This window comes from Quercus robur, chromosome 7, assembly GCF_932294415.1.
Source record: "Quercus robur chromosome 7, dhQueRobu3.1, whole genome shotgun sequence".
Classification (NCBI taxonomy): Eukaryota; Viridiplantae; Streptophyta; class Magnoliopsida; order Fagales; family Fagaceae; genus Quercus; species Quercus robur.
In genome coordinates this window covers 7,421,197-7,433,412 of record NC_065540.1, presented here as the reverse complement: position 1 = coordinate 7,433,412, position 12,216 = coordinate 7,421,197, and the positions used below count along the sequence as shown (strand labels likewise).

The 12,216-nt window shown below is 32.6% G+C and overlaps 1 protein-coding gene across 1 annotated transcript; it reads left to right on the top strand.

The window, feature by feature from the left end:
* Positions 1-1,314: 1,314 nt before the first annotated feature.
* LOC126691994 (probable 2-oxoglutarate-dependent dioxygenase SLC1) lies at positions 1,315-3,773 on the top strand. Its single transcript, XM_050387340.1, has 5 exons — positions 1,315-1,507; positions 1,626-1,924; positions 2,171-2,418; positions 2,731-3,076; positions 3,203-3,773. The coding sequence occupies exons 1-5, from the start codon at positions 1,315-1,317 to the stop codon at positions 3,446-3,448; spliced, it is 1,332 nt and encodes a 443-aa protein (XP_050243297.1). The 3' UTR covers positions 3,449-3,773.
* Positions 3,774-12,216: the final 8,443 nt, after the last annotated feature.

Sequence of the window (12,216 nt, the reverse complement as noted above, 5' to 3'; positions counted from 1 at the left end):
CCATTGATCCTTTTTGAGACTCAATTAGTTTTTCTTCTTTTAAGTTTTTCATATTCAGATGTATATTTTCTAGTAAACATTTTTAATCAAACAATATATTTACAAAGACTAAAAAAAAAAAAAACTTTCAAGTATAGAGCAAATGAGAAATAAAACCTGATTTATATAAAAAGTATTATTATAGTTTCACCGAACAATAAAATTTTTTTAGCAATCTCAACCTGCATAGATAAAAATTTATTCATTATATTCCCAATAACTAAAATATATATATATATAAACACAAGATTAAAACAAAAAAATAAAAAATAAACACAATACTGTACAAGCCCAGGGCCCTAGCCCAGCCAAGAGGATGCCTGCCAAGATGGCACCCGCAAAAAAAAAAAAAAAAAAAAAAAAAAAAAAAAAAAAAAAAATCCAATTGCACCAATAACACACCCAAAAAAAAAAAAAAAAACCGGGCTTAACAAAGCAAAAAAAAAAAAAAAAGGCCCAGACGTGGTGAAACGTCCAGTCCACTGCCCAGAGAAAAATTATCTTTAACAAATCTAAAGAAGACTAGAAGAGTCTAGAGAAAGCCAGTAAAACTGAAAGGAATCAAAACCCAAATGCAGCACTCAGCAGCAGCGGAAAAAAAAAAAAAAAAAAAAGATGAGATCGGAGGAAGCTTGGTCTAGGGCCGGCCCTGACAGTGGGAGTGGAGAGAGAATGAGAGAGGCGGAGAGCATGAGTTGAGAGAAAAAAGCAGAGCAAGAATGAGAAAAAGAAATGTAAAAATTTTAGAGATTTGAGATTTTTTTTTGTTTTGACAACTTCTAATTGCGTTTTTGGTTTTTTATTATTTTGTTTTTACAATCCGTGGGTTTGCTACCATGTTGGGTTTGCTACATTGTTTTTTTCCGTTAGATTGGGTTTGTAATCTGTTGTTTAGGATTGATGTTGAGTTTTTTTTTTTTTTTTTTTTAATTTTTGGGTGTTCCTAATTTTTTTTTTAGGGTAAACAAATAAAAAAAATTTAATTATTATATATATATATATAAAAAAAATAAAAATAAAATTTCAGGTCAGGGTGTTCCCGACCCTACTAAGATGAGCTGCATAGAAAAAGTCAGCTGCCATTTATAAGATTTTCCATTTACAATACATTTAATTGAGAGAGAGAGAGAGAGAGAGAGCTACCAACAAGGATAGGTGTTAGGAAACAGGACAAAACGTTACAGTTGAGTTTTTGGAGTGATGGCATATAGGGGCTTTCTCAGTCCTTAATTACCAGCTCGTGGTCTGACTAAACCATTGTCAACGGTTCGTTATATGAATAGAAGTGTAGAACCAATCCTAGGGATTCACAAATCCGAAAATGGTTTCTCAAAAACTTGCTACTGTTCCAGTCCCCTCTTGCTTCTCTACTATATATACATGCATCAAAACCTTCTTATTATCACGCACTTCATTTCATTCTTGTACTCACTGTCCCTTTTATCTCTTCATCAACGCTTCACTTTTGGTTTGTATCTAAACCATAAACCTCTCTCCCCTCTCTCTCTCTCTCTCTCTCTCTCTCTCCACAAAAGCATAATACTAAGCTTAATTATAACATCATTTTCCTTATTTGTGCATTCCAGGTTATTGTACCATGTCTCCTGCAATGGTGATGGCAGCTAAAACAAAGCAGAATGACAATCTAGAAAGCCAATACCAGAAAGGAGTGAAGCACCTATGTGAAAATGGGATAAACAAAGTTCCCAAGAAATACATATTACCCGTTTCCGATCGACCCAATATGAAAGATAGAGAGCTAATTAATGTCAACAAGCAAAATCTTAAGTTGCCCATCATTGATTTTGCAGAATTGCAAGGTTCCAACCGGCCTCAAGTTCTTAAGTCTCTCGCTAATGCTTGCGAACAATATGGTTTTTTCCAGGTAGGTTTTTGTGTGATTTGTAATTTGTTAGCAAGATCCTGACCTAAGACCTAGTTGTATTACATGTATTGGATATGTGCATTTTCTCTCTTCGAATGGATAAGTCTTGCACGATTGTAAAGCCTACATAAGACACTATGCATATATTGGCCGGATACATAAAATACCTATTACTAGTTACCTTATTCAACTCTCTGAACTGTTTAACCCTTATTTTAAAGCAAATATTTTTGTTGGTTAATGCAGTTGGTAAACCATGGAATTCCAAGCGATGTTATAAGCAGTATGATTGACGTGAGCACAAGGTTTTTCGAGCTCCCATTTGAGGAAAGAGCCAAGTACATGTCCTCGGACATGCAATCACCAGTTAGATACGGAACTAGCTTTAACCAAAACAAAGACGATGTGTTTTGTTGGAGAGACTTCTTGAAGCTTATTTGTAATCCCATATCAGATGTTGCTCCTCATTGGCCTTCTTCTCCCGTGGACTTGAGGTGAGAAGCTTAGCTTAGCTTCAACTAATTTTCTATTTAAATTCTCTCTCTCCAATTGCTTGGCCTATAATCGCTGTCCAAGGCTTTGTTGGATTAGCTGCACCTTTCTCAACTTAAAGAACTGGTTGACTTACAAATCATGCAATTATATATCAAAAAAATTTATATTAGTAAACAATTTTGAATGACTTGTTTCAAGTTGTCTATCAATTAATATAACTTTTTTTACTTTTTTTCGTTTTTAATCTGTCTGTCTATGATGTTGGTAATCTAGAAAATGACCAATCAAGCTTGTTGTTGTTTCTTAAACAGGAGATTGGTGGCTACCTACGCAAAAGAAACCAAATACTTGTTCCTAATGATCATGGTGTCCATCTTAGAAAGCTTAGGACTTGTGGGAACCACGGAGAACAAGACAGAAGAAGATGATATTTTAAAGGACTTTCAAGATGGGAGCCAGCTAATGGTTGTTAATTGCTACCCTCCATGCCCTGAACCCAATCTAACCCTAGGAATGCCACCTCACTCCGACTATGGATTTCTCACTCTTCTTCTCCAAGATGAGGTTGAGGGTTTACAAATACAACACCAAGACAAATGGGTCACCGTCGAACCAATCGCTAATGCCTTTGTTGTCAACGTTGGTGATCATCTTGAGGTTGGTTTATCATATTAAATTAAAGAATAATTAAACTAACATGACACATAAATTTGTAAGAATTATATAATAAAATCTGTACGTGTCATTCATGTATGCTAACAATAGTACTATTAAATTTTGTAGATCTTTAGCAACGGGAAGTACAAGAGTGTTTTACATAGAGTCTCGGTGAATTCTATGAAGTCTCGGATATCGGTGGCTTCTTTGCATAGTCTTCCTTTCAATTGCATGGTTGGGCCATCGCCTAAACTCGTCAACGAAGAGAATCCAAGGGGTTACAAGGACACTGACTTTTCTAGCTTTCTTGAGTACATTTCATCTTGTGAGCCCAAGAGGAAGAATTTCTTGGAGTCGAGGAAACTATGCTGAAGGAAAGTGAATGATTAATGGATAAAAGATGTTTAATTATGTTGACTTTGTAACATCAATTATCTTGCGTTGATTACTTGATTAGATGGAATGTATTTTCCTTCGTTTTTTTCTTTTTCTTTTTTCTTGAGTGGGTCACGAATGGCTGTCAAACCCTAAGCTAAGCGGCTACACCCCCTCACCTGCTTGAATTGTAAGACAGATGTAGCATTTGCAATATATATAGTGTGATTTAGCTAATCTAGGGATATAGATTGTGTTGAAGATGATCTAGCTCTATTGATTGTACTGTTAGATATATAATAGTATATTTAAAGCTTTTCTATATTGTATATATTTTTTTCTTTGTGTCTTATTTTATAATATCTACCTGCTACATTTTGTTTTTGCATGACATATGATCTCTGAACTCGCATCCACCCTTTAATCGCTTGAGCTAAACCAATCACTAGTCAATAGGCTGCAAATTGATTAATATCTTAATATTTATTCAAGATTTTCAAACTAATAAAACCATCTACAAACACAATTGGTAGCGCCATTAAGAATAATGTTTTATTACCCAATATTCAAGTCTCTTTTGTCGCCTACCTATCACATTTTGATATGATAGCCGTCACATCTAGGTTCTTTGAGATAGTCCACTCCGGTACTCATGATAAATTGATAATGAGTTGTTTGTTCACTGTTATCGTTGTGTTATACTTTAGATAAAAAGATATCAGGGAAATAAAAAATTAATGACAAAATGAGTTTTATTATGTGTAAGTAACTTAAGCTATGAAGTATATATAATTAAAGTTGAAGAAGTTTGTTAGGCTAGCCTAGACAAGTATATATTTATCAATGCCCAAGTAAATATATCAAATAGCAAATCCACCCTTTAATCGCTTGAGCTAAACCAATCACTAGTCAATAGGTGGCAAATTGATTAATATCTTAATATTTATTCAAGATTTTCAAACTAATAAAACCATCTACAAACACAATTGGAAGCACCATTAAGAATAATGTTTTATTACCCAGTGTTCAAGTCTCTTTTGTCGCCTACCTATCACATTTTGAGATGATAGCGGTCACATCTAAGTTCTTTGGGATAGTCCACTCGGTACTCATGATAAATTAATAATGAGTTGTCTGTTGACCGTTATCATTGTGTTATACTTTAGACAAAAAGATGTTAGGGAAATAACAAATTAATGACAAAATGAGTTTTATTATGTGTAAGTAATTTAAGCTATGAAGTATATATAATTAAAGTTGAAGAAGTTTGTTAGGCTAGTATATCAAATAGCAAATCCACCCTTTAATCACCTGAGCTGAAATAGTCACTAGTCAATAGGCGGCAAATTGATTAATATCTTAATATTTATTCAAGATTTTCAAACTAATAAAACCATCTACAAACACAATTGGGAGCACCATTAAGAATAATGCTTTATTACCTAGTGCTTAAGTCTCTTTTGTCACCTACCTATCACATTTTGATATGATAGCCGTCACATCTAGGTTCTTTGAGATAGTCCACTCCGGTACTCATGATAAATTGATAATGAGTTGTTTGTTCACCGTTATCGTGGTGTTATACTTTAGACAAAAAGATGTTAGGGAAATAACAAATTAATGACAAAATGAGTTTTATTATGTGTAAGTAACTTAAGCTATGAAGTATATATATAATTAAAGTTGAAGAAGTTTGTTAGGAGCCTAGACAAGTATATATTTATCAATGCCCAAGTAAATATATCAAATAGCAAATCCATTCCAATAAATGTATTTACCAATGTCGATATCCTCTTGTCAAATCGACCACTCATGATGGCAATGTGTGAAAAATGTTATGTGTGTGTTCCTCATACATGCCTTGTGCATGTATGAGAGTGTGAATTGGTAATTATGGGGAATTGCCTAAATTTACGAAGTCACCGTCCATCATGGGATTTGTACAGTGTGACGTGATTGGTCACTTATATTTATTTGATATTTTTTCCAAACATATATAGAAAGGAAGTCTAGTTCTCCTACTCTAAAAAAGGGTAAAAAACCATGTCTTGAAGCTAGAGTCGTGAATTCAGGAGTTCAATTACCTGTAGGAAATATTCTATGCAACCTGTGACGCTTGTCTCTCGACAACATTCTTTCTTGAATTATTCATTGACATATAAAAGAGTTACTGACATTATCTTTTGGGTCAAAAATGTTTTTGGGTTTTTGAAGTTGCTTTGAAAATCATATGTGACAATTATGCGTGCTTTGCGAGCTGATAGGAATTCCTACTAGATTTCTATGACGAAAATCCAACAACATTTCTCCTTATTTTCATAATAGAAATCCATAAAAGATCCAAACCTAGTGCATCACTATGCACTAAACATGATCCTTACCAATATTTTGTGGTAAAATATCGGCATCATTTTGCCTTATATTTACGGTGAAAATTTGGTAAAGATTCGCATTAAGTGCATCATGGTGCACTAGCAAGGTGTTGTGCCTGTGTGCACAGGGTGTACCAACAATGTTCATGGCCAGGGAGGGGTAAGCACACATAAAGACGCATTTTACACCAAGGTGCACCAATGACTTCCCTTGTGGTGCATGTCATACACACAATGAATCCACATATATATCACTAAATAACACGAATAGGGGAAATCACACACAAAGATGCATTGTACACTCCTGGAACATGCTTACATATCTACAACATAAGCTTTGAACACTTATACTTTACAAGGTTAATTAGAAAATTTTATAACCAAGGAGGGTCGTTCCTTGTCACAAATTTCCATCATCCAAAGTATACAACTTGCCTTATTGCACACATTCATCACTTATAGTATATAAAAGTACAAATGACAAATGGAAGTATGCTTAAATTAAATACGATTAACCAGGACCAAAGTGAAATTCATGCATTGATGCATGAGCATGAGTAGGAGTGTGTTCTTTTTTTAATAAGATATTTTGTTAGATAAGTCAGACATGAACTTATATGTCAGATTTATAAAATCTGATGGAAGTGAGTATTATTTATACAAACTTTTCAATAAATCCATCGGTGTAATCTATTAAAAGCATTTTAACTTTAATAAAGCAACTTCCATAGTGGAGCTGCTAGGGACTATATGTTTTGTTGAATACAGTGTATTTGAAAATCTTCTAATCAAGGCAGTGACTAAAACTAAGTACAACCTACCGAACACAAAAATTCAAACACAAACAAACAAAAGAAAAGGCTAGCTCTGTTCTTGTAAATGCTGTGGAAATGAGTTTTTTTTTTTTTTTTTCCTTTAATTAATAGAATAGTCATGCATGTGTATGCTTAGGAGTATAAAAAAATAACCTCAATGCTGATCTCATCATATCTAGCAGATCCCTTGTAAGTTGTATCATTGTATGAGGTACCATCTGACATGGCTATTAAAAGAACTATTGTCTTGCCGGGAAATAATGATGATTGATGAGTTGATTTGGAAAGATAATCAAAAGGTCTGCTATTATAAATGATTTCTATATATGATTAAAATTTTCAAATAATCATATATATATTTTTATTAGAACGGTTGTCATCTAATATGCTTATTGAGAAGTACACGGAAAAACTGCTATACTTTATTATAGGATATCCAAATGCAAGTTCTCAATCATTTCTTAATCTCTCTATTTGGGTAAATGTTCTAAATTGTTGCCACCTTTAAGTGAATAACATTATTTATTTTCCTCATAAGAGTTGGTATTCAAATCTCCCCCTAACTCTACTATTGAAGTAACTATCAAATTATTTTTTTGAAAAATTATAAATTGTTATATGCTATGGAGTGGTTACTATAACTAAATTCTTATTTGATTCTAAAAATAAATTTCTTAAAATAAAAAGTTATTGACTATTTTAGAATATTAAGTCATTACTTGTAGATGGCCTTCAATTATACATCTAAAAGATAAAGTTGTATCCTGATTCTTGAGTACAAAACTAAACTATTTTTATAATGTCTGGAAAAGATTATGGTAGGTAGCTTTATCTCAAATATTTTTTTTTAATAATAAAAAAGGCTAATTTATAGACTTGAATTCGCAACTTGTCACTTTTGATAGAAGACATTTGCCATCACACTAAAAGCCGACTATATCTTATTTAAAAAAAGAAAAAGAAAAAAAGAAGTGATACTCTCCTAATTGAATAAAAAAATCTAAAACGTGTGGAGTGGTACATGGCACAAATAAAACAGAGGGAGGGAGAGGATGAACTTAAAAAATCAGAACAAAATCATTTCAAATAAGTGGGCGTCGAAGACCACTTTGATAAATACAGAAGGATAAGAGAAAAAAAAATGTCTAAAGACTACGAACAATAGAATAGAAATTCAAGGGCGTCTGTGTCCAATTAATCTCGTGGTTGAATTTCATTCGATGGCTCTGGCCCATGATGATATTATCATAAATCAAAACTCTTGACTTGTGCCGTGACTGTGAGTGAGGACCTGATCTTAGTTGACCCACACTCCGGTCATTTTCTGCCAATGGCTTGGTTTCTAAAATTGGTAAAAATCTATAAAGTCACTGGAAACATTTCTGTGCAACTGCAATAATAGTAACATTCCTTCAGCTCACTACTTTGTACTCTTATCCTAATAATCACTCTATAAGTATAAAATAATTATGAGATGAGAGAATAAGGGTCAAGGTTTAAGTTAGAATACATTCTAAAAAAAAAAAAAAGGTTTAAGTTAGAGTAGAATTACTATTTTTTTTTAGAGAGTTTCAACCTCTCTTTAATTCCTTTTAACTAGCTCATTTAACCTCTTTTTTTTTTTTTTAAAGAATCAACTCATTTAACTGGTGTGCGGCACTACTCACATTTGTATAACCCACAGGGCCACAGTGAGTGGAAGGAGTATTATTGTGGAAAATTCTAGTGGGGATTCCAATAATATCTCCAAACAAAAAATGATTCTTTTAAATGCCTACATAAGAAACAAACCCAAAAAAAAAAAAAATGGAAGAAACAGTCACTTACATAATTACATGTATTGCTTTTTCTTTTTCTTTTTTTCTTTTTCAAAAGTACATGATGCCAAAAAAAAAAAAGCAAAAAATATTAAGGGAAAGGATTTGCTATAAATTAAATTGCAGTAAATCCTGCAAAAATACATGTGTCAATGCATCATATATATACCTATCCAGTCTTATATTTTTCCGTGTCAAGATTAAATTTTTCACGAAATAGAGTCTACTTGAGGCATTGACACATGCATTTTTACAGAAATTACTGCAACTTAATTTGCAGCAATCTTTTTCCAAATATTAATAAGTTAACTGTACTAACAAACTAACGTTAGATAAACGTGTTTTCTACCACCTTAATAATATAATATAAATATAAATTTAAAATATTGTTTATAATTAGTCACACATTAATTTATACTATCCTAATATTACTGTAAAAAAATTAAAACTAGGAAAGAAAAAGCTAAAGAATGGCAGGTGTCTGGTGTAGTTTCAATTAGTGGGTGTGTATATATATATATATTAGTTTATCAGAAAAATTAGTGGGTACGAAAGAGATCACATTTTTCTTTTAAAGGGGATCGAACGTGTTTTCTCTTTTTCCTTATTTCTGTGTGAACCAAACATATTATTTAATCTAAGGGAAAGAGTAAGACCATTACTCTTGAAAATCATAATTTCAAGTCACGGTTATGATTTCTAAGTTAGAAATTGTGACTTCAAGTCAATGTTTCAATTGTTTTTGGAGTTATGTGTAAAACAATTTGTGTATAATAAATACAACTCTATTAAATAATAATAATAATTTAAAATTTAAAAAAAAAAAAAAAAAAGAAAGAAAGAAGAGAGAGAGGAAAAGACTACAAGTTTCATGATCCTATTCTATGAGAACAAACAGTTTCATGTATTTCTTTTTCATTTTTCTTTTTTCCAAAAGTTTCGTGATGCCAAAAAAATATTCTAAAACTATTAAATTTAACCACAAAATGTTAACAAGGTAATATAAACATGTTTTTTATAAATAAAGGCTCGTTTGGTAATGTTGTTCTAGTAATATTATTTGTATTTTTTGGAAATACGTGTAAGTGAAAAAGTGTATGAAAATACGTGTAATATTGTTTAAATACTGAAAACTGTTGTTTAAAAAACGGTTCTAAATATTTGAAATACTATTACGACGATGAGTGATAAGTCAATTTATAAGAATTATTTAGTAAATTTATAGTAACATCCTATCCAAGCATTACTAAAAATATATATATATATATATATCTAAAAGATATTTTAATCCTTAATGGGCTAAATTCAAGCACAAATAAAAAAAAAAGCTGCAACTTCTATAAATTGTAAAATATAGGATTGAGCATTAGCATTGGAGAATGCTAATGCCATATCTAAGGGAAATTTGGCATTTGCAGCCTTAAAATCATTTGCATCAGAGAATTGTAAAGGCAAGTATTGTAAAAAATAAAAAATTTAATATTTTATCTCTGATTCTCTCTCCTCTGTCTCTCATCTCTCTCATTTTTTATGTTCTTTTCTCTCTCTTCCTTCTCTGCTCTCCATCTGCTCTCTCATCTCTCTCATTTTTTTGAATGGGTTTGCTCCGGTGGCTCCGGTGATGATTTTTTTTTAATGGGTTTGCTCTGGTGATGATGTTTTTTGAATGGGTTTGCTCCGGTGATGATTTTTTTTGAATGGGTTTGGTCCGGTGATAATTTTTTTTGAATGGGTTTGAATGGGCTTGCTCCGATGATGATTTTTTTGATCAGTGGCCTGGGTTTCAAATCAGCGGTGTGAGTTTCAGATCGGTGGCTTGGGTTTGCTGATCGGTGGCTTGGGTGGTGGGTGTGGTGGTCGTTGTTGGCTCCAACTGGTTTGATGGTTTGTGTGTGTGTGGCTTTGTTGATGGTTTGTGTTTCTGTGTGGCTTTGTTGCTGGTTTGATGTTTGTGTTTGTGTTTGTGTTTGTGTTTGTGTGTGTGGGTGTGGTGATGGGTTTGGATAGGTTGATCGGTGTATCATGGGTGTGTGTGTTGTGTGTTAAACCGGTGCTAGAGGTTGAGAGAGAGAGAGGAATAAAAATGGCTGTTGGAAAGCCCAGGAAAATGAGACTGAAAACCGGTTGGAAAGAAATAATAAAGAAAGGTTAAAAAATAATATTTTAATAAAAATGGAGTTTTGGGATGTTGGAAGTATTGTAAAATGGTATGGTATAATGATAAAATGGTGTTTTAGAATGATAAAATAGAGTAGCATTAAAATTTTCCAATGCTAATGCTCTAAAGAGGCACCAATTAAAACATATTTTCTCTTTGTTCTTATTTTTGTGTGGATCAAACATATTAATCAGTCAAAAGGGAGTCAGAGTAGGGTTTTTACTTCAAAGGCCCACTCCACGACCAAGTTCATTTTGGGCCTAATACATTAGTCTTTCGAAAAGTTAGTTCACAGAGAAGTGCGGGGACACGCACGCAAAGCCTCAAAGGTTAATCCAACAACGTGTTGTGCCATTATCATGGCCCAACCTATTTGAAAGAAAGGCCCAAATCTTTCCTCTGTCGATAAGAGACATGATGCAGGTAGAACTGTCCTTCCACTTGAAATTTTTGCAACAACTATTGCATTCAACTCGTGGATATATTGAATCTGATCCAATTCAATGATTCAGGTTGGCTTTTTATGAGTTGATGAATTTGGTTGGGTCTGAACATTTTCTCCGAATCTCATATTGGATTTGTTTGGGATAGTAAAATTTTCAACCCATACCATTATATCAAAGAAAAAAAAAATGAATGGACCTTAAGAACATTGGTTTATAAACTTTTTATGAAAAAAAAAAAAAATCTGATTTTTTTGACATTTTTTTATATTTCCTATTAAAGTGATATCAAAACATATGTACTTTTTATATATATACTTCAAAATATATATGTACTTTTTAGATTTTGAAACTTTGTTTAAATTTGTTAATCTAGTTTTTTTAAGGTATTTCAAGACTTATAGCGAAGTGAAATATCAAATGAACATGTAATTAATTTACTGAATAATAAGCTTATATAGGGTTTAATGAAAACCAATCTTTCTATTAGACCTAATAAAATGACCTAGCTTAATGGCCCAACTCAGCCCAACCGCATCCCTACATGTTGGGTTAGGGATTTTCTCAACTAAAGTAAACCAGGATGAGTTGAAAAATATCCTAAATACAACCCAATCCAATAGTAATGATGTAATAAGGTTTGTGTTAAAGATATCGAGGCCAAGCCTAGCCCTTGGTGTACAAATAAATTATTATTCTTATACTACAAGTCTATAAACTATGGTTTAATAAAAAATAAAATTTAGTCTATAAAATTGTAAATATCATTTATTGGGTTCATTGTAGCATGTAATTTAGCATAGAGAAAATGTAAGAATGAAGGGTTTTCTTCCATGGATGTGGGTCATTAGGCAAAACCACATATTTCTTTTTCTCTCTCTCTCTCTCTCTCTCTCTCTCTCTCTCTCTCTCTCTCTCTCTCTCTCTCTCTCTCTCATACACACACATATATTATAACATGGTATTAAAGCCTTTACTCTTACTCTAAAGTATCATAGTGCAATCGTGTCTTTCTTGGTGTCCATCCGCTGCCTCGGGTTTCTCTGATCTAGCTCCGCTACCATCTAACCTCTATGGTCTTGTTCTTCTAATGATAAAGGATTTCCAAGACACTTCTATTGTTAGATTCATCGTATTCACATCTCTGATCATGACATTGA

Coding starts and splice junctions, on each gene's coding strand:
- LOC126691994 (XM_050387340.1), top strand. CDS start 1,315: ATGAATAGAAGTGTAGAACCAATCCTAGGGATTCACAAATCCGAAAAT. Junction 1,925..2,170: donor AACAATATGGTTTTTTCCAG/GTAGGTTTTTGT, acceptor TGGTTAATGCAG/TTGGTAAACCATGGAATTCC. Junction 3,077..3,202: donor ACGTTGGTGATCATCTTGAG/GTTGGTTTATCA, acceptor TAAATTTTGTAG/ATCTTTAGCAACGGGAAGTA.